This window comes from Cydia strobilella, chromosome 23 (genome assembly GCF_947568885.1).
Source record: "Cydia strobilella chromosome 23, ilCydStro3.1, whole genome shotgun sequence".
In the NCBI taxonomy this organism is placed as follows: Eukaryota; Metazoa; Arthropoda; class Insecta; order Lepidoptera; family Tortricidae; genus Cydia; species Cydia strobilella.
The window spans coordinates 5,770,562-5,797,682 of record NC_086063.1 but is presented as its reverse complement, the minus strand read 5'-3'; the positions used below and the strand labels follow the sequence as shown (position 1 = coordinate 5,797,682).

The 27,121-nt window shown below is 36.0% G+C and overlaps 1 protein-coding gene across 1 annotated transcript in view; it reads left to right on the top strand.

Moving 5' to 3' along the window:
* LOC134751868 (basement membrane-specific heparan sulfate proteoglycan core protein-like) overlaps positions 1–19,884 on the top strand; it is a 253,985-nt gene extending 234,101 nt beyond the window's left edge. Inside the window, exons 10-21 of the mRNA XM_063687392.1 lie at positions 1,923–2,053; positions 2,880–3,033; positions 3,385–3,479; positions 6,308–6,398; positions 7,514–7,627; positions 8,988–9,100; positions 10,283–10,466; positions 12,791–12,919; positions 14,400–14,489; positions 15,664–16,061; positions 17,945–18,182; positions 19,530–19,884. Of these exons, the coding sequence (XP_063543462.1) occupies positions 1,923–2,053; positions 2,880–3,033; positions 3,385–3,479; positions 6,308–6,398; positions 7,514–7,627; positions 8,988–9,100; positions 10,283–10,466; positions 12,791–12,919; positions 14,400–14,489; positions 15,664–16,061; positions 17,945–18,182; positions 19,530–19,630 (1,838 nt within the window). The 3' untranslated portion in view covers positions 19,631–19,884. The remainder of the gene's footprint in view (positions 1–1,922; positions 2,054–2,879; positions 3,034–3,384; positions 3,480–6,307; positions 6,399–7,513; positions 7,628–8,987; positions 9,101–10,282; positions 10,467–12,790; positions 12,920–14,399; positions 14,490–15,663; positions 16,062–17,944; positions 18,183–19,529) is intronic.
* The last annotated feature ends 7,237 nt before the right edge of the window (positions 19,885–27,121 follow it).

Here is a 27,121-nt window from a genome sequence, read left to right as displayed (position 1 = left end):
AAATTCACGCTAAACTCATCTACTGTATACTACTGGAGAGTCCTTTATGGCTTATAGGAAATTTTGGTATTAACATTAGTTGATACAGGGAAGTCGATATCAGATCAATGCAAAGTGATCCCCAGATTCGTAAAAACTACGAGTAGTCAGAAAGCGCTCTTATACTAGTTGTAAACTAGTTGTTTGCGCTCTGTATGCGATTCGAATACTGGCAGATACGTCATTTTGACATTAGTATGTCATAGAGCGGCGAAGCTGAGAGGCCAGTAATTATCAAAGGGATCGATATCATTGACAATTGAGCTTATATGGTTTCAGGTATTCCTTGATGTTCGTGAATTGATTTTGTGTGATAAATTCCGTGATGTTCGTGTCACGAACTTCGTGAAATGATTTTGTGTGATAACTGTATTCATATTGAGCACATTATCATTGTTACCCTGTTATTATTATATAACATGAATATAAAAGCCTTTTTATGCATTGTTCACTTCACTCAAAGTCAAAGTCAATATAATCTTTATTCAAATAGGCCTAGCAACAAGCACTTTTAAATTGTCAACTTTTAAATATTACCTTAATCTAAATATCAGAGCAATTTATTGATGCAGTTATTATTATTCTTAAAAACATTGAATTATTATAGATATGTCAAACTTAATAATAAGAATTCACAAAAGGATCTTCAAACACCAAAATTGTATAAAAAATACTAGTCTAGAAATTTTCTAAAATAAAAATCTAAATGTAAAAAAATACAGATTACCTAATATAGGTATTCATTGAATTATCAATTTCATCATTATTAACACAATAATAAATAATTAATTATGTTCAATCACAATCCCACGGTGTTTCATCATTCATGTAGTCTTGTGTGCTATAATAGGCTTTAGAGATAAGTTTACGTTTTACATATTTTTTTAATTTATTAACAGATAATTCAGTGATGATATTTGGAAGTTTCTTATAAAATCTTACACAGTTACCCATGAAGTTACTCAATCATACATAATAATATGACACGCACCAGTGTCTCAAAAATGGGTTAAATAATAAGTCTTGTATAGGTATTAATTAATTTATGAGGGACATGTTACTTATTTTTACGCGACCATGACATTCGATTTAAAGTTAGTTTATTTGAAATTCTATGTGAATCATGTTTTATTTATTAGTTAATTTTTATTCTTTTATTTTTGACATGTTTCCTGTAACTTAGTTAATATTTTAGTCATACATATTTTAATTTTTAAGTTTGTATTTTAATTTTAATAGATTTTTATGTTTCAAAGCTTTTATGAACCATGTTGCTTGAATTAAATGAATACAATACAATACAATACAATATGAACTTTTCGAGCATAAAATAAACACATGAAGGAGTTTCTGTGAATTATCTAACATCCGTCATTCCAAAAAAAAATACCTGCGATTTGATTTCAAAAAGGCAATACAATGCGACGTTTTATTATACTTTTGAAAATTAAAATAATTTCAATAACTGGCTATGTACCTAATAGATTATTGACGGATGTAGCACAAAATTTCTAAAAAATCGCAGTAATGCCCTGGGCCATGTCAATCATTCTACCGTTATCTACCGTTAACTATAAATTACAATTTAAGGTGCAAGACGTGGAATACTTCAGAACTAAACTAAAATGGTGTTGGGCGGGACACATTGCCAGGCAGAGTGATAGCAGATGGACCAGAATTTTAACAGAATTGGCCGCTTTTCGGACAAAAGGAGCGCCTGGCGTCCGTTGGCTCGTTGAGTGGACGACATCCGGAAGATTGCGGGTCACTTCTGGATGAGATTAGCTCAGGACGCGAGATGTGGCGGTACTTGAAGAAAGACCTATGGTCAACAGTGGGCAGTATAAGGCTGGTATGATAATATAATTTCATTTTGTTCACAGATCTACCGCTAGTGAAGCTTGAGTTGGGAGCGAACCTGGACGCCAGCAAAGTCGTCGAAGGGTCTGATGTGTATATCGACTGCAGAGTGCGAGCAAATCCTTGGCACACGCACGTACATTTCACACACAATGTAAGTTGAATATATTCATATGACTATTCTCTTCTTTATCGTATTGAGGAACGTGAGGACTAATGGCCACTGCACCATTGCTCTCCAAGCCGCTCTATCTTGGGTCCGGTTTATGCTTGCCTGTAATGTGGCTTTAGTATTTGACGTTAATAGTTCGCCCAATGCGTGGCCAGTAATCGTGAGCTTCTCCAGACTATCTGGTCCTAAGTTCACGCGTTGGCTGAACACAGTGAAGAGCCTCGTTTTGATGCTGAGTTCGTAACAATGACAATAACAGGCGACGCGATGTTTTCGGTTGCGTCAACGGTGTAGTAGGTATTCTGCAGATTCCCTGGAACCGCCAAATTACTACACCCTAATACCAGACAAGTGAAAAAACCTACAAAACAACACCAAATTTACAACGACTAGTTGTTCGTAACTCGATCTATTTACAGATTTACACTGTAGCCGAGAATACTAGGACTAGGGATAAAAACAATAATGAACAATAAATGTAAGGAAGCGTTTTAGACTGGGGCATTTTACAAAAGGGTCTACTTTGTCGGGGACGTGACGCGTGTAGCAGCTACCTTAATAACGATTGATAAATAGCCTTAAATTAGACAGTATATAATACAAATTGCTGTAAGTTACTATGCTAAAATTGCCAAATAGGCACCGGCATCTTAGCTTTATCAGAAGTGTTAAAAAATAGCGTCACGCACCCAACACTTTTCTGGGATGCCCCTCTACAAGCGATCCTCAGGACATGCTGAAAATGTTGGTTTGGAGTCAATCAAAAAATTACCATTCTCATCACCTAACAACGTTTTGTTTTTCCCAGGACATGATAGTGAAACCCGGGCCCGGAGTCCTCGTAGCCAACCAGAGCCTGGTGCTCCAGAAGGTGTCCAGGAAAGCGGCCGGGGCCTACGTCTGTGCGGCCAGGAATGCCCTGGGAGAGGGTTTTAGTGAAAAGCTCGTGTTGGATGTTAAATGTAATATGTGTATGATTCTAAATAACTGAGAATTTTCTCACTTTTTGTCTTTATTGTAAATTCTTTTTTGACGAATTTAGTGTTAGCAAAAATTTATTTCTCCAGGTTTCTTTTAATCTTTGTATAACCCACAAATTATGAAGTTAATGTTAATAATGATATTAGCATTCTATGTGATTTCGAGGCAGTTTATTCAAAACGCGATTAATTTTTTCTGTAATTTATCTCATCATTTATCTGCATTTCCACGTCTGATCTCGAGTGATCTTTCTCTCTAGTAAAACTGGGAAATAAGTTAATACGAGTACCATATTTGCTAACTCTTTTCTGTCCTCCATCTCTTTTACACAGATACCCCTACCTGCAAGTCTTCGCAGCCGGCCGTACTGAGGGCTGCCAGAGGAGAACTCATAGAAATTGAGTGCGATCTAGACGCCAATCCAAAGGTATATTGACAACAAAGTGCATTGGTCTAACTTCGACAGCGGGATAATTTTAAAAACCACATATCTAATTAACATGCACTTAGGAAAACGCTCAAAAAGGTGCGGCGAGACATCTATGCTGGCAATTTGAAGAACATTTAAATATCTGTCTAACCAATTAGTTAATGTACCTAATATAGCTCAAAAGTTATGTCCTTTAAAAGCAGATATAAAGAAAAGACTTTTTTTCTATAAAGCACACATACACGGGACAAGAAGATGAGACAAAAAAATTAAAAAGTTACCAACAAGTATACAAAAACGACCGATAAAAATTATATGTCATAGATTTTTACATATTTATCTTTTTCCTGTTTATTAATTTGCTATAGTTTGTCAAAGGACTGTCTCATTTCAAACATAGACAGAGAGAATCATACTACACTAGTCTTACACTAGTACTAGCACCCAAAAGAAAATGATGAGTTTTTTGTTCTCATATACTGACAATTTGGTTTGACCAACTATAAGAAATAAATTACTTGCAAAGCCGGAAATACAGACAATTGATTACGAACCCAATCATCCCATTGTGTATCATCCCCCACCAGATGCTCAAACTTTTCTACCAAACAATATTATCATTACATCGCAGGTATTATTCACAAATTTCACAATTGCTTTTCCTCAACCGAACATTTGAAGGCAGATTCTGTCTTCTCAATTAGGTATATTTTGAAAGCTTTTATATAACTTGCAATCAAATGTACCTAACTATGTATGTATGTATAGGTCAAATCTTGCAAGTTAAATTTGACCCACTTCCCGACTTCCAATGAAGCTGAAAATTTGCATACATAATTATGTAAGTCGGGTGACAATACAATATTATGGTACCATCTGATCTGATGGCTGATCTGATGATGGAGACAACAGGTGGCCATAGGAACTCTGTGATAAAACATCGAAACCTAATTATGTTTGGGGTTTTTAGAATTGTCGCGATGAGTATTAGTTGCCTGTTAAAACAAAAATTAGGTATGTACATCTAAATACAGTCAGAGATAAAAGCTTGTGTCAAAAATGAAGTTCTCGACAACAGTCAGCGATAAAAGCGTGTACCAAAAATTAAATTTTTGCCAAAAACTTATTTCATCTCATTTTAGACGAGCTTGATTTGAGTCAAACATGACTGATAACAATCAGGCATCTCACGTTACGCGCAAGGAAGACGACGCCATGGAGAGACTTGTTGTTAGGGCAGAGTGAATAGTACAAGACCCAGATTGTACCCCTCAATGCCATAGACCGACCAAGTGAAGGTTCTCACCGAATCAACCTTAATTTTGTGCATGCGAAAAGCATTAGATAAGGAAATAGAGACAATAAGAAAGCCGTACAACGACCTCAATGACCTCGACTACTCTGACAAGAGTATACGACTAACAAGATCTGGCTCCAATTTCACCACGGTGACAGGTGCGACAATTGTAAAACATCAATGTTGCTGACGTCACAGGCATCCATGGGCTACGGTTACCGCTTACCATCGGGCGGGCTGTATTCCTGTTTGCCACCATCATTGTAATATTTAAAAAAACTTTATTATATCGGCAAAAAACAGGTATGTTTATGACGATGATGATGACAATTGTCACAAGATTTATAAGAATTTTCGGTAATTCTTGACAGGAAATAAGTTCTGTGTCGGAATTTTGCGACAATTGTCGTGTTTCTTGTGACAATTGGCATTAGCATCGCAAAATAAGTACTTATTTATTGGCGATATAATGGAGTTTTTTTATTTATTAAAATGTTGGTGGCAAACAAGCACACATCCCGTTCGATGGTAAGCGGTTACCGTAGCCTATGGAGGCATGTGACGTCAGTAATAGTGATTTCGACAATTGTCGCACCTGTCACCGTGGTGAAATTGGGGCCAGGCATATCATGTGGGCCAATAAATGCAAGCAAAATGTTATATGAGACGAGTCCTTATTGCATTTCGTCAACACCAATCAGCGTGAATCGCCAACGCTAATTGGTACTAACAGTCAAGGTACAGTCAAGGTCGTATATAAAATCAGCTGAAAACCATATCAATTTGATCAAACAGAATTGACCTCCAAGTATAATTCTCAATTCCATAATCCTCAACCAAACTTCTGAAATAGGAGAAAACTTAATTGGCTTCAAAGGCTTTGTAAAGAGGTTCATTCAATTTCCGTCAATCAATATTTATTTAGATGCTCCGAATTGACGAAGTGTATTTCTTACGTACTTAAGGATGTTTTTGTTTTGTGAAAATTGCTTTTGGTATCGGTTTTTGGGGAGACAGTAAACTTTCGATCAGCTGAATACATAAGCTTTTAATTTGAAATATTAAGGTTATATCTTATAATTTGGGTTAAAGTTTGTTTTAAAAGCAAAAGCATAGCATAGCTACTCGCAGACTCCGACCTTGCTTACTTTGCAAAAATTTGGCGGCGAGAAAGCATATAACCCTATAAGCTCCATACTTGACGTAGCACTTGGCATGAAAACGTAGCATAAACTTAGCTCTAATGCGCTGAAACTTGTCAGCAAGTTAATCTTTAAGCAGTTTTGAGTAAAAGAAGGTAGGAGCCATAAAGAGCCACGTTGAAAGTTAGTGAGAGAAGCGTTTGTCCGATAAGTAGATTGCCCTCTTACGTATATATGGTTATAAAAATATGTGGCAAACTAAATACGGAGGCCAAATTTCACACAACGGAAACGCTGTCGATGGCAACTGGTCTTAATCTACTTAGGACTAATTAAATATGAATTGTGCCAACTCTCATCATTACATAATCGTGTTACTTTGTCAGGAATCCATGACGTACCATTGGTGGTTCAACAGTTCTGCTCACAGCAAGCACGAACTCACGGCTGCTTCCACGTTAAACGCTGCGCAGAGTGGTAAGTGTCACATTGACGTGGGATAAGCAAAAGTTTGGGTCAATCCAGGGAAACGTAATTCAAGATTCAATTGCGTGTCTTTTTTATACAATGATGCAAATTCAAGGGTCAATATGTTTAGGGATAAAAGTAACATCATGGACGAAAAGATCAGAAAATGGTGACTTGTTAGTCTTACAATTGACTGAAGAAGAAGAGTTGTAAAAAATGTTTATAGGTGAAAGTTGCTAAGTGAACGAGGTGTTCAAGATTAAATGAGCATTCTGCTGAGAGATAATAAGAACGTCTGTAGGTTATTTTGAACACTTCATCCGCTTAGCTAATCTGCATTGTAGTAGTACATTTGAAATTGAATATTGTACACAACAAAGGTTATATATTTATAAAATTTACAAAAATTGCGGTACAATGGCGAACTTATCCCTCTAAAAGGTCTCTTCTTACGGAATGTACTGTATGTGTGTGATCATAAATAAACTTTTCCCATATCAATATCTAGTCCATAAATTGGCATTCTTCCAATGCGATAACTTATTTCTTTGACACTTGGCAAAAAACATCTGCTCCCACAAAACTTAGATACTTTATCTTCGAAATGTGTATAGGTGTTTCCAAATCTGGAAAGTATACTGCGTATGCTATAGGAATTATTACATCCAGTCGCCGAACACTTTCTGCTGAGAGCGACAAAGAAGGTATATATTATGTTATTTCCCTGTTGCTTTTAACAGCAAGATAACAGAAAATGTCTGGTAATCGGATAGACCTAATAATTACCCCTATACCTATAGATAATGGACCATCTGCAACTCGGTATACACAATCCCAGACCTGGCTCACTCCTACTTACTTCGGTACAGGTTAATTCACAAGATCTGGGACCAATGAAATGGAGTTAATGAATCACATTAGCTAATAAAATTGTGGCTCTGACTATATACCGATACAGGTGTCACTCATATAATGAAAGTTTCGTTAATTCTATTCGTGTCTTTAGGTCTAAGGAGAGAGAACCTTCTTTACTTTAGCAGTAGGTCCTTTTTTATACCCTGTATAAGGAAAAGTTCTTACAGACGACTTACTTGACCTTGATGCTGACTGATAATTTTTTCCAGGTACATATTTATACATGGTCAACACATCATCAGATTACGGTTGGGTACAATGTTCCGGTACTAACAGCGTTGGCCGGCAGACGAAACCGTGTCTTTTCCATATCTTACCGGCAGGTTAGTTTATTTATCTTATTCTAATCATTATTCCAAAAATAGGATAGGTACTTACTTCTCGTACTTATTGGGACTACGGATATGCTGACGAAAAGTAAAAAAAAATGGGAACAATACAAATACTCCCAATAGATAGTTTAAAAACTTTTTTGGAATTATTCCGCATCTTATTTTGACGACTCACAATACAATCCCTCACCTAATGGTATTATTTAAGGCAAACTCAGTACAACCTCAGGGAGCAATCTATTTTAAATTTATACAGTTTCAATAAAGTCACAAAAAAAATAACCTGCCTGCGAACTGCGACCACGAACGTAATGTCATATTCAACACGTGAGACCAAATAATAAAAGTGCTCGCGATAAAGTCCCGTTTTCAGTTTAAATGATAAAAAATAAGCTGTCAAACATATCGAAATGAATCGGAAAGTATTAAAATTGAATCCATATTCAATGAATTTATTTCACTTTCTGTTTCGCAAATTGATTAATTTAGGTAATTGTTGTTTGTTTGTGCATTAATTATCGAAAAAGTTGAATAGATTGTGTTTGTGGCTTTCATCAGTTATTTGAATTTAGGAAATGTTTGTTTAACACGATGGTTGGTTACTTATATTTTTGTATAATGAAATTAGGAAGGTTGCCTTCGTTCCTATTACCAGTTACAAGAAAACAAGACAAAAGTTCGTAAAACACCGTGGTAAAATGGATGGACCTTCAACGAGGTAGACTAACGATCTACGATTTCATCGAGCAGTGGTCATGATGATTAATCTTTTGGACGCCAATGACCGATAAATACGCACCGTAGGTTCAACGCCGAACACCGATTAATCGGTCATAGACCACAGAGCAACATAGACCTACATGCATATGCATAAAGTTCGATTCCAGTTTTGACACTTCGGTTACGTGGCGTCTGGATGACTGCTTTTGTGTTTGACACGGCGTCGAAAAGGTTAAAGAGATACCCAAATACCCATTTTATGATAAAACTAATTTTGGTCTGTTTCTAACAAACATAAATTTAATGTGAAAATGACAAGGTTAATGTGCAGAAGGCGTCCGGGATTGGAGTGCGCGCAACACTCTCCCGTCCATGCGGATGACAGACTCTTATAGTATCAGGCGTCGTAGCACGGTACGCTTATCACCATGCCTGTCACGTTCTAACAAGTATGTGAGTGCGAAAGTGACGGACTTAGTGATAGGGGAACCATGCTGCGCGGGCAGGGCACCAAAGGCGCCCGGCATTGGAGCGCGCGCGGCGCACCTCTTACTCGTATGTTGTACTACGCCCGACTATTGACATTTGACAGATGTTTATGAATAACGCCACAATTTTCCTTTGTTTGCAGATAAGCCTTCAGCTATTAAAGCGTGTGAGATTACGAACGTGACTTACGACTCTTTGACTCTGAACTGCACGCCGGGGCACGACGGCGGTATTCGGCAGTCTTTCTTATTGCAAGTAAGTATATCTACTTTTACAACGGGGTTTTTTTTTCAACTCTTAGCCTGAATTTTCGTTGTTAATATAGATCGTACCGAACAACTTTTACTATGAGTCAACCCTCTCATCGCTAACAAAAATGTGGTTCTATCATAGCAAACATACATCCAAAATGTATGATATATAAACATAAATTACACAAACCAGCTACAAAACTAGAATTAGCATCTAAAAATTCATACATCATGTGCATTACAATTTATAATAAGTTACCGGATGAATTTAAAAGGGAAAAGAATACAACATTTAAGAAAATGATGAAAGCTTGGCTGTGTGGGAAATGTTTCTACAGTGTGGGCGAGTTCCTTAATAGTTAAGTTAATATAATATGCATGGACTTAGGCTAGTTTAATCTAATTTGTATGCCAGTTTGTAGGCACAATGTGGAGATCCTATGTAATTACATATTGTAAATAGTTTTAAGACCTCTGTAACCCATATTGACAAATAAATGATCAATCAATCAATCAATGAAACAGTCAATTTTTAGGGTTCCGTACCCAAAGGGTAAAAACGGGACCCTATTACTAAGACTCCACTGTCCGTCTGTCCGTCTGGCCGTCTGTCCGTCTGTCCGTCTGTTAGTCTGTCTGTCACCAGGCTGTATCTCATGAACCGTGATAGCTAGACAGTTTAAATTTTTACAGATGATGTATTTCTGTTGCCGCTATAACAACTAATACTAAAAAGTACGGAACCCTCGGTGCGCGAGTCCGACTCGCACGGCCGGTTTTTTTTTTCGTATTTTCGGGGTTAGTCCCATAGTAAAAGTGGCTCTGTATCATTTACCTCTCCTGATTTAAAGAACTCCTGGCCAATGGAATTTCGTTATAAAACAACGCAACCTAATTGTGTTTGGGGTTGTTAGAATTGTCTCGATGACTATTAGTCGCCTGTGGAAAGAAAAGTACAGTCAGCGATAAAAACTAGTATAATTTTTGATTATTTCGGCCGCCCGCCATTGACCTGGTGGTCTAACATCGAGAGAGACCTCAAGAAAACCCAATTGCCAAAACCGACAATCCCAGGACCGACGGGCCTGGCGCAGAAATGTGAGGAGACCCGACCCTAGATAACGGGAGCAGAAACGGACAAAGAAAAAGAAGAAGGATAATTTTTGACAAAAAACTTTTGCTCCAGGTATTCGACATGGGCACAGGCCTGCTCCTAGCCAACGTGAGCAGCGACGAACCAGAGCTCCATGTATCTGGTCTCTCGGCCAGCAATTCTCTATCAGTAGCAGTGAGGGCGTATAATAGGAAAGGGGCCAGTGAGCCTTTGACATTGACGTCTAGTCTGCTTAAATATCCTCAAAGACATACAGGTTAGTATTAAATGTAATTTTATAGGTCCCAGCTTTGTCAAAATCACCAGTGAATTACGGGTAAGTTTCCGCCATCTACTCGCTATCAGTTAAAAGCGCCAAAACGGAAAGAAACCAGCAATGATGTATTATGATACCAGTGAAAACGTTGATAGATAGTACTTTTAATGTCCACAAAAGCATTCTGTTTATTAACTATACACGCATACATATCATATTAGCCGGTGTAAGGACATTGGATTCTGTAAATGTATACTTGAACAATTCGTTAAGGCCGTTCCATCGGTTTGCCGCTGTCTTTGTCACATTTCGTAAGAAAGAACGGGAAAGAACATACGCGCCAAGTGTCAATTTTGTTCGAATTTTGTCGGTTTTTATTTATTTTAAAAACGTTACCTTACAATATAGAAATTCTAAAGCTATGAAATTACTATTTATGTTAAGATTGTTTTTTCTTCTTTTTTGTTTATAGTATCACATAATAAATAACCGAGTAAAGTAGGATTAAAATTCCGAGTTAGAGGTTACTTTGGGAATTATTTGTATCGAGCGAAGTGTCATAATTCGTGTATCGGAAGCTATGTTGTTAAAGATAATATAGTCAAAAACTACATATATTTTTTCCACGTCTACGAATATTAACGCCTCTTAGGAAAACAGGATCATATAAGGAGATTTTTCGCCTTCTGGCTCAGGGAACCGCCTTAAGATTCTAACTTTGAACTCTCAGATTACACGGATAATATATTTTGCTTCAATTTGTGTTGAATAGCCATTATTCCTATACAACGCTAAATTCCCCATTAATTTCTAAATTATGGTTTATACCTACCAAAACAAGGTTTAATTAAATATCCGCCCACGAACGAGTGCCACCAAATTTCCGTATTTCTTGATGGATCCGGTAATGTAAACCAATATTCCCCGTAATACCCAATGCGCACGGTTCAATTACGAAACAAAGGATCGCCTTTGGCTAGTGCCTTCAATTTTCAGAAATAAATGGACTTCATTACCCTTAATTGGAGTGTAATGAGAGCGGGTTGAATTTCAGTTTTACTGGCACTATTGAAGTTTCATTTCTGGCTGCGATTATTCAGGTTTAAGGAAGATTTAAGGAGTTGAGTCAAAAAAATAAATGCATAAATTAGATTTATTGAACAGTAGTGAAATAATGCGATTCTGATAGACAGCCGAAACCGAAAGTTGAAGTAGATACCTAATACTCGTAGGAATAATGTAATTATGTTTACCAAAGACCTACCCCGTTTAGTTCTATATTATTACAAAACTGCTATAACTTCGGCTACTTATATGTAATGGTGTGTAGTGTACTGTGACTGTAGTTAGTCAATTAGACATTTCGTCCTGTTGAAACATAAAAAAAAAACTGAAGTGGAAAACTACAAATTTCTGTCTATATACTGCATTATTAAAGCAATGTTTTTAAAGTACCGAGATCGCTTACGCCATTATTAACGATGCTCCAATACAATGCCGCGCGACGCTGTGCGGCGTAAGCGCCAACAACAATAAGGTACCCTTTCATAGAAAATGTCCCATAATTATGGGGCATTGTATTTATATCGGAGCATCGTTAATAATGGCGTAAGCGCCATCGACAATAAGGTCTCTTTTTATAGAAAATACCACATACTCGTATTAGTGTTTCTAGGCTCAGCTATGGTCCCATCCGACAGAAAGCACGAAGTATGTATATAGCTTTTAGGTTTATAAGAATAAATAGAAAACTATAAATCTTAACGATATACGTCTAAAGACAATGTTGTAGAGAATTTTATGGAGAATAAACTTCTCCTAGACATTTTTATTGTAGCTTTCACAGTTTTCATGAAAATTTATAAAAATTAAAAATGGGGGAAGGAAGGGAAACAATAACTTCTCGGCGTGTTTCTACTTCTATTTATTTTTATAAACCTAAAAGCTATATGCATGCAAGTTTCGTGCTTTCTGCCGGATGGGACCATACCTCCATACTAAATCGAGCTAAGGAGCCGCGCTTAATGTTTGTTGGTTATGTATAAATTATAAACTGAAATAAAAAAACACAAATAAAATATTTCCATAGAAAATAATTTAATTTGTTCTTAAGCGAGGTTTAGACTAGCAAGAACTTACATGCAATTTACGTTACATTGCTGACTACTAAGGTATACTGAATTCAAAATGTTTATCAGATACCGCAATGTAATGAAAATTGCATGCAAGTTCATGCTAGTCAATACCTCGCTTTAGAGTAATGTATAATTTCTTCTATTTTCAAATTAACCAGCAGTGACACTAATTTTTCTATTTTACCACAGCGCAAGTCCCCGTGAAAGTGGAGCTGACCACCGTTCTGATCATCGTCCTGGTGTCTGTAGGAGTCATCGCCGCCATGACGGCGGTATCCGCCACCGTCTTCTGCTGCAAGCACTGCAATAAGAAAAACAGTAAGTTTGTATCCCACCAAGGAAACATTTACATCTTCACTCACCATGTAAGTGACATGGTTCGCAGTCCTCGACTGTGCGTTTCTCAAATAACTTCCTGCCTCGCACCGCTAAACTATGGAATGAACTGGCGCACAACGTATTTCCGGATCGATACGACCTTCAAACCTCCAAGGAATGATCGTATTCTCAACTTAAAGGCTTGCAACACACTTGTTCTCATTGGCTGCCTACTGTGACCTTCTTGTGCTAGTTGTGTCCAAAATCTAGTTTTCTAAGGCACATGAAGAAACTAAGGTTCAAATGATTCACCTACCAAGTATAAACTTTACCACAAAAAAGTGCAGATACTCGAAAAAGTAGAAGTCGCATTCACATCTATACATCTTATAAAACAAAGTCCCCCGCCGCGTCTGTCTGTTTATATGTGTATGTTCACGATAAACTCAAAAACTACTGAACGGATATTCATGCAGTTTTTACCTATTAATAGAGTGATTCTTGAGGAAAGCGCTGGTGGCCTAGCGGTAAGAGCGTGCGACTTGCAATCCGGAGGTCGCGAGTTCAAAACCCCGGCGTGTACCAATGAGTTTTTCGGAACTTATGTACGAAATATCATTTGATATTTACCAATCGCTTTTCGGTGAAGGAAAACATCGTGAGTAAAACCGGACTAATCCCAATAAGGCCTAGTTTACCCTCTGGGTTGGCTTTCGTAAAAACCAGTGCCCGCGCCAATTCCTAGGATTAGTTGCCTAGCGGACCCCAGGTTCCCATGAGCCGTGGCATAATGCCGGGACAGCGCGAGGAAGATGATGATGATGGAAGTTTTAGGTGTATAATTTGTTAAGGATTACCCGTGCAAAGCCGGGGCGGGTCGGTAGTACGTAATATAGCTGTCATCAAAGTCCGTGTACGCTCGACGTTTAAATAAAGTTTAAGCCCTGCTTTAGAACTTGCTCCACGCAAAGTTCGCGCTCGGAAACTAAGCGTAAAAATTTACTTTTTCTGTACCCGTGTTACTTTTGGCCTAATTGCGAAACATTTCGATCGTCACGTCAGTTTGATCTTTTTATTGACTAGTAAGACTAGGCGTAGGCTTAGATGGCATCGAGAAATTGGGACGGGCACCGCCGTGGCGAGGTGGCCTAGGGGTTCATGGCGTTAGCCGCGATAGCTAAAGACGGTTCGAATCCGGCCTTCACCACTGTAGGGCTTCGTCACTTTTTCTTTAAAATATGACATCTATTACAGTTTTGAATTTCATGCCCTGTTATTACAATCAGTGTAGATAATCTCCTGAATTCACTAGAAGCGGCTTTGCAATTTCAATTCAAAACTGCGTTAATGATTTCTTGGAAAATGGAAAATTTATTATCATATCATGTAATAAAGTACAAGGATCAACACAAACACACACAAAAGGACACAAAGTAATTGATAACTATACTAAGAATTAATTGATACCATTTTTTTTCAGATAAAAATGAAAAAGACAAGAGACAGCAGGACGAAACTTCCAACGTGCCTTTAACTGGCACGAAAGAGTCGGACAGCGTCGACAGTTTGGGTATTGTTTTATTTATTTATTATATTATATTATATCTATATTATATGATATATTTAAATCATCCGTTTATATTCCTTAATAGTGTAAGCTTGGGACGAAATCTTTAGTTAAAGGTGGTAAATTTTAATAACAAAACTTCCGTGAGGCACTTACATATTAAATACATTAAACCGGGTCACTCACGTTTATAAAGTCGATGATTGCTCGACATGTTTCGCTCCATAACGAGGAGCATTTTCAATGAGCGCTCGCGTTGGTGGCCCGACGCAGACTGCAACGAAACATGATAATGAGCAAAACATGTCGAGCAATCATCGACTTTATAAACGTAAGTGACCCGGTATAATATATTTAAAGTGGTAAATATTATATATATTTTACAAGTAAGGTAAATGTGGGGAAGACCGTCATAGGGCAAGAACTCGTATTTGTATACATCTGTTCTACCGACCTTCTGTAAATGGAGTATGTGTACAAAAGCATCAAGCGACGAAAGAGCTTGTAGGCGGTCTTACCTGATAGACGGACCAGGTCCTCGCCACTTTGACCTTAGTGTATAATTGTATACAGGATGACCTTAGCCATTGGACAAACCCTGAAATCCCACGTAGGGTTAATTCTCAGGAATGCTCTAACGTTAGTATTTGTTTAATTAGAACAAAAGATAAAAAAAAATAAACAAAAAATAACTCGAAGGATCGACAACAAATAGAAACACACTGTATTTAATCATTGGCAGTGTTTTTGACAACTTGTTCGAAAATGTGCGGCAATGATGACATTTGTCAAAAGTCAGAATCTTATTAATGTCATAAATAAAAAAGATAATAAATAAGGTCGAAGAAGGTTTTATACTATTTATTAGGTACCTCAGGAGCTATTAACACATACAGGCTGCTACAAAGTAAAAAAATCTAATTTGTTAATTTCTTCGTAACCGCTACACCGGTTGTTATGATACCTTGGTATACTGATTCTAAATACCATAATGAATGCATTGGCTTTGTCCAATGGCTAAGGAATGTATATGAAATACGAGTACATGTATAAAACATTACCTACTTTGTATTGCCACAATAAAGATATATATTATACACTGCTAACATAAAATGTCTAATATAAATATACCCACATTGAACTTAAATCAATTTTTACAAATAACTTTCTTTTCCAGATAAAAACCCAGACATAATACCGCTAGATGGTAAAATAAGCGACAACTGCTCAAACAAGTCCTCAACAACTGATTACAGTTCAATACGACCTTTAATATCAAAAAATCCGGCGGAAAAATACGACGCAGTCCCACCTAACTGCGACAGGTTCTACGACCATAACATAGATCCTTGCAATCACTACATACAAATCCGTCCAATGGAGTACAGGGTACGGCCAACATACCAGCCTAACCCCATGGCAAATCTTGGTCCTAGTATACAGAGCCTTGGACCTATGAGCAGCTTGGGAGTGCCGAACGTTGGGCCGAATGATTGCCATAGGCCGCCATATGATAAGGTGTATGAGGATTGGCTGAAGTATAAGAATGCATTGCCGTTGAATACTAGTGGTTTGGTGAGTAAATTATTTACTAGTTTTTATTTCATTTTGACAGCTAAAATATTTTCCTGCCCGCTGGCCGGGAAGCGTCAACTTTTGGCCCGCTGCGTTAAATAAAGTTGACGTGTTTAGCTCCGTCGAGCAATAATATACAAACCTCGAGCAGTGAGTAAGAAACAATTCTTATTTTACTGTCCTAGGTAGGTATGTAATATACTATTTCAATCTTTACTTGCATACATGTAGTAGGTAAAAAAGATATTAAATATTATAATTGACAGATTAAAGTGCTGGTAGCAAAAAAAAATCACCCACTACGCCGCTACATATGGCCCACTGCTGGGCACAGCTAGACCTTGTAACGACACACACGACACACGAGACACACGATACACGAGATTCACGAGAGAGATTAATATATGGGAAAATACGTAGGTACCCCAATAAAACTCTAAAGTGTTCTCTTATTCGCTATTTTTGTCTGTAAATTTTAAACATTGCAGTTGCAGATGCCATATTTTACTACAATTTTAAACAATCAAGTTAACGTCAGTTTATTTCAGTGCCATGTGTTGAAAGCGCTCCAATTTTCTCTAAACATTTTTCAAGAGAATCGCACAACATGTCTCTTAATAAAATAAGGGGGTTTTTCAACGCTTCAACGTAAAAGTTTTCTCTGGTATATTTGTAGCTGCAAAATGAGCAAACACGAAAGAGCTTGGATTTTAACGCCTTCTCTGATGTACACTTTTGAGTGGTAAATAAACTACATCGTGCAGCTATCATGTGTGTAGCAAAGGTTGCATTTTTACCAGCTTTTACGTAGCTTCTCTCGGTATTTTTAGTTATTTGTTTACGTATGTGATATTGCAAATATTACTTTAGTTTCAACCGCTTTCCGGTGTCTGATTGAACAGAAAATTGGTATAAGGTGATGAGGTAAGAAAAACATTGGGGCAAGAGAAATATTTGTAGGAAATTCCCATACTGTTTCTTTTGCCCCGAGCAAAATAAACTATGACCCCACATGACCTTTAGCTACTGCCGTAATATCGATGACGATACAATAACATGGCACGCGAATAGCTACAAATTAGGTGTACAACCAGATTCTGAGTTAGTATAAGATGTAATTGCTACCCGAATGCCACAAAAAATAAACGCTCCGAGTGATATCGCTTAACATACATATGTATAGCGTATGGATGGTATAGAAAGGATGCCAATCTCTTATGGCAGAATTGTTGCAAAAGTGACCGCTTTCAGCTTTAAATAATAGTTCCTAATCCCTCCGGTGGCGCTAGTTAGGCTCTGGGACATGAGTATAACATGAACCATATAAGGCGACAAATAACCCGACCAAATTACGTAGGTTGTTTTTGGTAGTACTTTGGTGTATGGTGGCGCCGCCTAATTACTGTTTTTTGATGGACACTTTTCATATATAGAGATTTGGCTCCTTTATATAGTCTCCATGGTATAGCGATCTATCAACGATTAGAGCAATGTCAACGTAACCATAAATATTTGTCTTTCACACCAAAACTAGACGCAGTGATGTGTCTTATTTTAAATTTGAATTAAGTAGAAACTTTTGCAAACGTTACCACAATGCTTACACATAAAGGAAAAACAAACGCGCGCTGAGACACAATGGCCACGCGCTCGCACAAAAGAAACAATGGCTTTTGTTTAACAGAAGAGGGTCTTTGCCGTAACAATCATTTGAGAATATTCAAACTATAAGTATTGTGTCTAATTTTGTTTTGTTCTAAGTACCTAAGTATATTATTTTTCGTAAACGTTTTTTGAGTAGCTTTTGCCTCGAACACAAAACGCTCAGAACATCTTCCTCGCACGGCATTAGTTCTATAAATAATTCCTCATTTTTCTTCCAGCTTCCAGCCGAGCAGCTAATGCCACCCGAGCTTTACGCCACCCCTCCCCCCTCGCTCTACAGCAACCCCCGCACGCCCCTCCCGCTCCCCCTCCCAGAGCTCGACCATCGGTACTTGGAGAGGGACGGCAGGTGTTCCAACTCGCCCCCGGTCCGGTTCAACACGGACAATAGTGTGTATTATAATAAGATGATGGAGAGGAGTACGAATACATTGCCGCATTTGAAGAGGATAAATGGTGAGTTGATTTTTAACAAATTTTTGTGATATGACCAACTTTAAGCATATTTGACATAATAGAATTAAAATATACTCAATACTCAATATTTTATTGCAAATTCACAAAGTAATTGTACAGATGGTAAACTTATAAGCTAGGTCTTTGTGAACCCTGTTGGGCACTGCAATATACTATAACTATAATTTACAATTAAATTAGGAGAGGAGAATTTTTGATTAATTATTTTAACATACAATCATTATAATAAAAATGTAAAAATAAGAATTTAAATGTCAAAAATACACTCTTCGTGTCGAAAGTTTTAACTGCAATGTCATTTGTCATTTATTATTCAAAACATTAAGTGTTATATTAACGAGAACAAATAATCTATAAATATTATTGAATTATAATATGTCATTAAAAAATTCACTTAGAGTGTAATATGACTTATCTAATAATAACTGTTTAATTTTATTTATATATATATTATCATTTTCTTCTTCTTTTATAGAGTCCGGGAGTTTATTATATATTTTAATAGACATTACTAAAGGGCCTGATGACAGTAGTTTAAGTTTACAAGGTGGTGGGATTAGTCTATTCTTGTTACGTATGGGTCGTGTAGAAGGTAGGTCCTCTCGTTTTATATAGAATTCCCTGTGCTTTCGAACGAACTTACACATTTCTAATATATACATAGATGTAAGGGTCAGCAGTCCAAGTTCAGAAAAATAAGGTTTGTGGGTTTCGATTTCGTCAAGTGTTTTATTTATTAAGATACGAACAAGCTTTTTCTGAAGAGTAAAAAGTAATAGAGCGTTGGTACTATTACCCCACAGAATAATACCGTAATTTAGCCAGGCATATGCATACGCGTAATATGTTGTTAGTGCTGTCTCTAAATTTGTCGTTACTTTACTTTACTTTAATATGTACCTACCTAACAAAAAAGTAACATGATTTTTTTACAATGTTGACCCCGGATAACAATTACAGAAATGTTGTATATTTTCAACCAAAAGAATAAGAAATCTATCAAATAATAAATAAAAATATAGCTACTTAGCTACTTTCAAAATTGTTTTATGACCATGAGTCTTGTACATAATTTTTAATAAAAAAAAGTCATACCAAGCTTCGTAGTATGAACGTTATTATAAATATTGTAGCGAGTTATTGTATTCATTGGCATAGCTTATTATTATTATTATTTTCTTTAAAACATACTGATATAAACAACTTTTAAAATATACAGTGAAAAGTAAAAGTTCGACGTTCATAGTTACCCCGATTTAATAACACTTCCTACTAAGCACGCTACTTTTACAAAAATATGAAATGTGTTTGTTGTTATTGTTACAGGTAACACATTGAATCAAAAGCCAACTGAACTCAAACAAAGTGCCGGTAAATCCACGGACACAAATTTAGAACCCGTCAAAATGGGCAGTCAAGAGTGCTAAACAAGTGTCAAGTGTTGCCAGTGTGATTATTTGGCCAGATGATAGTGTCAGTGTGGCCAGAGTGACTTGTGGCTATATTGTATAGTTTACGTAAGAAATCAAGAATTTTAACAGTTTTTAAGTGTAGCTGAATAATATTTTATGACAGTATTACAGCAAAAATGGTGTTTTAACGTGTTCATTATATAAAAACTTAACGAAGTGAAATCTGGTTTTGATACGGTGAAAACAACAAAGTAAAATAACGGTCTAAAGATTTTGTTATACGAGTGATAAACGGGGTTACTTTGATTCCTGGGGTTTGATGTAATGTTTAAAGAGGTATTAATGTTTATTCTTATCAGAATTTAGGTGTATGTTGAATTAACTTGCATATTTTATTGCATGAGATGGTTAATGTAACCCCGGTGTACCAAGTAACCCCGATTCACGGTGTAATGACGCTATCACTTGTTATGTGATATTTGTTTAACAAAGATTTTACCAGTACATTATTAGAAGTTTGTTTATTTACTTATATTTTTAAAAATGCTGGTACAGAATGGTGGAATGGTATTACTTTCATATGGTACAGTCGAGGTGAGAAACATCTTTACAAGCCAGCGTTAAAAGAATATATTCACAGGCCTATAAGACGCTGACAATTAGAACGTGTAGATATATTTGTGGCTTTCCAACAGAAAAGGGTCCTTAATTTGTTTTAACAGTAATCGAACAAAAAAATGTATCATTATTCGATTCCTCTGTAATATATAAAGATATATTTCTCATTTGAAATTAAATATTGATCAAATGATCACCTAATAATCACTGCCCAAAACTAGTACTTGAAGCATGCTCATTGCTCACCTGTGATTTACTGATTTACCGCATTTTTAAATCAAACATAAAATTAGGTATAGAAGAAATTCTCTTTTTTTTTATTTGAACAAATAAATACATTAAAATGAATCAGATATCATGTTAAATAACCCGGGAAGGAACATACTCATCGTATCTTAAACTTAAACTCAATTGACTCAAATGCGTTCAGATTTTTTTGTTATTTAGTTTTGATATCCGGAGGCCGATTTTTGAATTGGATTTAACATTTGTCTGGTCTGATTTGTCTGTTTGTTTGATCTTGTAATATGACCTTGACACGGCTCGCAGTGCATTTTACGCGCATCAATAAGTGCGAGCAAAACACTAATGACATGACTCTATGACCCGCGCGCGGGGACCAATCAGCTTGAGCGATTTTCAAGGTCCTGTTCAAGGTTACAATATCAAAACCTTAACAATTTTTCAAATCATAATCGGCCTCAAGCTATAAAAAATCCAGCGTGAATATAACTTAATAATAATTGCATTTTGATACAACGATGAAGTTCTTAATTGAGTTTTGGTTTAAACGTGGCCAAAACATTATCATTTTGTCTAATACAGATTATGCTACTAGGGAACTTATTAAATTATTTTATTTTCGCCTCGGCCACCGGTGGACTTGGTCACTTTTTCTTTAGTGTATGATATCTATTTCAGTTTATAAAAGATTATGCTGGTTAAATTTGAGAAATCAAAACAGCTGATTTGTCCATTCAAAATACTCCTAAATTTAAACCAAATAATTAATTTCCTAATTAAATTGTTTCAGACACTTCTAATATGTTTGTGTAAAAGCCGTATCAACGATATAAAGATAACAATTGTAAATAAAAACCTGTAAATAGGTACATATGTATAGATATACACAAGTATGTTTTACGAAAAGTTGCCATATAGTTAAAGTTTTAGAACGTATAAGACATTTTAAAGTAAAATAGTTTAAGTAATATATGAGACGAGCTTTCTGTTATTATAAAATGATATCGTGACTATTTAATTTAGGTTAATTTCGAATTGATATGAGTAAGGTGAATACAGTTTTTTTTTTTTTTATTAATTTTGAACTGTTTTCTAACGCTGTTTAATTAAATGATTCAAGCTTAGTCAGAATGAGAAATTATGAGCAAAAAACACTCACTTTTAATGTCTGTACCGTAGTATTTTATTCCTGTTATTAAGTTTTATCGTGTAATTTTATACTTTTTTAACGATTTTATACTGTTGTGAGCACTGTGTAAACACTAAACTAAACTAAACTTTAGTGTTTACGGCTATCGTGACCGCTGCTCATACACAGTAAGTGCTTGAAAACTTACTCCGAAACATGTCGCGCGAGTGACGAATACGTGAATTGAAGTGAGTTACTAGGTACTACTTTTAAGTTCAAAACTATAAATCTACTTGTAATCAACTTTCGAATAAAGTTTCTAAAATGTTATGTAATAAGTGTTTACTTTTAGTCTGCGTAAAGGGATTATAGCGAAATAACAGACATTCTTGAATTCATTGTTAGAAAACTGTTCAAAATTAAACTTATCTTAATAAAATCACTTCTGAAGTGTACGTGTGATTAAAGTATTTCAGAAATCTAAATTGAAATTATGCGAGCGTTAAAATATTTTTAAATGATTGCGGCTTATACAAAGCGGTGTTGTTACGTAACATTAAATACATTTTATATTAGTTTATGTGACTGCTACATAATGAAAGGCATTAAAATGCGAGTGTGGGTTTATGAAACGAATGAAATGAGTTTCATAAAAGGATCACACGAGTATTTTAATGTATAATTATGTACAATTACATACACTGCTTTATCTACATCAATATCATAAGGTTCAACAAAACAAAGTAATTTTATACTTACAAACTAATTAAACGTGAAAGGGCGGTAATACAAACGCGCAAGTCACGCATCCGTTGTTTTTTTTAATTCAGAGACAAACTAGAGTCGGGGGGCGATTTCCATATCGTTCCACATCAAGTAACATGCGAAATTTGACAAAATTGTTTGCAACTGACACTTCGTCTCGACTGATATTAGAATAGAGGCCAAATCAAATTTCTTTGTTGTTCTAAATTTGAATGTAATTAAGGTATCGGTTATCGATAACGTAAAGTTAAAATTACGATGCACCCGCAGATACAGGTTTGTTAATATAGGCCGTTAGCTTATCGTTTTGAATATATTATAGGGAGGTTATGATATTGATGTAGATAAAATATTTTATGTGATAATAAGATATTTAATTAGCATAGGCTCTTCGACATGAAACATTATGATTGTGACAGTATTTTTAATTTGTATTTATTTTGCCGATAGTAAAATAAAATTTTAGATATGCCAATAAATAAAATTTGTCGTTTAAATTTATTCTCACTAATTTTATTGTAATTATTTTATTAAATATTTTATCATGTGTAAAGGCCCTGATATAACATTTAAATTTAACGATTACTTACTTTTAAATATTTTAATTTTATTTTAATCTGACCAAATTGTAAAACAGGCGCAAATCATAGAAATTAGATTATTTCTGTTCAATTTGTACAATAAATGCCTAATTATGACGATTTTACAAATTCCTTTAATACGAGAAAAAGTGTATTCTTTGATCAATGTGAAATTTTATTACACAAATCAATGTGAAATAATTAGAAAGTATAACCAAGGTTAGATGTGGTTATAGAAACATTAGGGCAAGAAAAACACTTGTATAGAATCCTCTTACTTTTTCTTTTACCCCACGTGATATTAAATGAGGAGTGATTTACAATGTAAATAAAGCTAAGAACAGGCGGTCTTATCGCTGTAAGCGATCTCTTCCAGACAACCTTAGGGTAGCAGTATATAAAAAACAAAAAGTTTTATAAACAGGTAGTGCACGAATTAATTAGAGGAACAGGAAATATTACTTATAATCTGCTCATGAATTTACTAAGTTTAATAAGGTGATAACTTATAATTAAACATCGGAAATTAAAAACAAAAAGTACTTTTAAAATACTCCAGTCCTTGCTCCATAAAATGAACTAGAGAATACAATCTACAGAACTACTACAGAGCTCATAAAACGTATTTTACTCTAATAGTTTCATTCGCTATTTGTAGTAAATGTAAACAAGCTACGTAACGAAGCGCAGTTTAATTTCTATTTTGTTTCGCTATGCGAGTAAATTTTTATTGTAAACTATAGGTAGTTTAAATTGTGTTTTTAATTGAAACCGCTGCGACCGCATTGGATTCTGTTACCGAAATTGACGATGTATTATTTGCATAATTTAAACTTTAATTTTGCATTTTCCAATTTAAAGCAGTGTTACTGCGTTTGTTATGATTGTATGAATGTACCGTAGTGTGCATAAAAATATAATGTGGGAGTGTGCATAAAAATATAAAGAGAATCATAACTATTTTGCTCGGGGCACGAGAAACAGTACCTATATGAAGATTCCCTCGCAAGTGTTTTTCCTTATCCCATCTAAACTTACTAGCTGTATTTAAGTGTACGGCCTCAACAGCGGGTAGCGGCGCGTTCGGCGGGGCGTGCAGTGTAGCGTCGAGGTTTGAAGACATTTCAGCAGCGTGCCCTGGGGCCGCTTATACTCGTACATTTTCATTTGTTTAACGTGGAAGCCGGCGCGCCGGACGCTACGCTGGTCGCCCCGCTTCTCGCCCCACTCGACCGTTCACTTCCATATAAAATAATTATATGAAACAGTATTAGAACAGGATTATCATAACTGCCCCGCGTCACATAGCAAACTTGCTGAGAATCGTAAATGCCCTGAAACATCAGACACTAACTACTTATATGGGTTTCATATATATATATATATATATTATCAAATATTATTATATATGCTCTATAGAAAAGGAAACTTGCTTTTTTCACTTTTTTTATTCAGAAAAGGTCAAAGAGAAAATCAATACTGTCAACAGTTTTAACGTTCATTGTAATTTTTACAAATTGTGTTAATGATTAACGGTTGATATTATTGGTATAAGTATTTTTCTTAGACGGTATTGTGTTAATATTTATATTTGGAATTGTGTAAAATCGTCATAAATCTAGATTTTATATCGTAATTAGTGTTTGTAAAGTACTTATACTTGATTCGCCTAACTCGCTTTAATTTTTGTACTTTAAAAAAGCGTGTTTAATTTCACGATGTTCTTTTGAGAATAATAAATGTCAGTTTTTAACGTGAGTGTGTTTCTGTTTTAATTATATAAGTGCCTCCGCTGTCTTGCGCGGGTGCACGCTCCGGGTGGACGCCTATTGAAAAATAGTATGAGCAACTCTACTGTCCGCGCGCGAATTCCGTGCACGGCTGAGGAATGTTAGGAATGTTGGGCGTCATGACCGAGTGGTGTCATTTTGTAAGTACGGGCGCGGCGCACACCCTCCCACTTCCTCGACCTCCGAATGCACGGAATTGGCACGCGGACAGTAACTGGTGCGGACGCGTGCGACGGATTATACCCGCGGGGGTGCACCCGCGCAAGATAGCAGACATTACCCCTTCACTACGGCGCCTACAGAAGTACAGCTCAAAGCTTTTTTCATATTAAGGAATATTTGATCACTTACGCGACTTATTTGCCCTCTTTTTTATGAGGAGGCAAACAATCAGACAAATCACCTGGTGGTAACGATTACCGTCAGCCATGGACACCCGCAACACCAGAGGCGTTGTAAGTGCGTTTCCGGCCTTTAAGGGTTTGGAGCTTTGGGAACCTTATAGTCACCATCAGGAACACAACATTAAATACCTACAAAGTTAGTAGCTGTGTTATTATGGCTGTAGTCTTCTGTTTATTGAAGTTAAACTTTTGAAGTAACACTTCTTTAGGCGCGACTAGAGGGTAACTCAGATTTTTTTTCTGACGGAAGTAACGCTCAGTAGTGACACACGCACAATAGATAGGACACACGTCAAAGTGCCAACATAGCGATAAACGTCATATTCAAAGAAGTTTTACTTCAATCGCGCGTTAAGATTACACGCACACAGTTTTTATTTGTTTAATCGTATGGCATAGTATGAAAAACAGGGGTGGATTTTTTTTAACTTTTCGATTCGGGTTTGTCATCAGAGCTGTCAAATTTATCTTCACTAAGATAATCAAGCCTTTTACAAAGGGCATTGTCTCATTTCACTAAAACAACACGATTGCATTTTTTTTTTACCGTAAAATAGGAAAATCTCCGATACGATCACTTTATTAGCGCGCCCTTCGCTTCAGCGGTAATTCTAGATAAGATAAGCTTGCTAATAAACCTACTGGGTTAATTGACCGAGCGGTAGCTAAGGTCTTCGTTCTAGCTTGGGCAAAAATGCTTTCATAATATATGTCCGATATTCTCCTCTACTGGTCACAAATGCATATGACTGCTATAATTATTTTTAATATTTAAAAAATATTATAATATTTATAATTAAATAAACCCAACCTTTCCCTTAGTCGAACAAATATTAAAAAAATTGTTATTTTTTTTATAATTGGACTCACTCCTGCTCGGAAAGATGATGATAATGATCGATAAAAACTATCCTATGTCCTTCCCCGATCCTTAAACTATCTCCATATCAAATTGCATTTAAATCAGTTCAGTGGTTTAAGCGTGAAGTGGTAAAAGACTGACAGAGTCACTTTCACATTTTATAATATTAGTAGTGATGTAGTATGTAGTGTAGGCACTATTTCTTACATCTTACCATAATATATCTTACTTACGAATAGTAACCTGAACCTTATCTATAAACTTAAACGAAATAGTGTATATTAGTATAAGAGTAAATTTAATAAATTGTTATTTAGATTACAATTTATTATCATTTGAATTTATTGATTTAATATTATTGATCATTTACGTCCCAATAGTATCCCCGCAGGTAATAAACGCTTAGGTATGATACTTTTAGGTGACAGTTTGTAGAATGTAGGGATGTAGTGTAGGCATACATTTTCGGAGTAGGTACTTTTTAACTACATACTCTAGTACCCGTACCACGAGTTACTGTCAGTGTCAAAACTGACATATATGCTAAAGTCAACGTAGTTTACTTTCTATACATCTCGCTCGCATATTCTCTGTTCTCGATAGCGTTTATGTCGGTGTCAAACTGGTGGTAGCCACACAGCGCAGTAAAAACTCTAACAGTGTCATGTTCGTGTCCTTACTTTGTAACTCACCGTTATCGCTGACTCACTGTCATCTGTTCGTATTTTATGTTGATGTTTGCAAAGTATCAAAAGAAGATCTTAAAGGTGACATTTATTACTTTCTGCTGCGGCATCTACGCGGGTGGTATCACTGTCAATCTACCCATTCTTGAGAACATACTCTATTTGAGGGGGGATTTAAATCTTCTCGGGGCAGAGGTGTAAGGTTAGAGCCGGCGTAGCTTTATTTGACGTTCATAAGCGCATTGTAATATGCCTACTTGAACATTAAACTATCTATTTGTCTCTCTTTACTAAGTTATAGCTATAATGGCTACTTGGCTATGGCTACTTTTTTTTTATAAGAACTATACAGCTATTATAACAGTTGCCCAATGCGATAGTGTAGCAAAATGTAAACTATAGACATAATATTAAATATATTAATAACG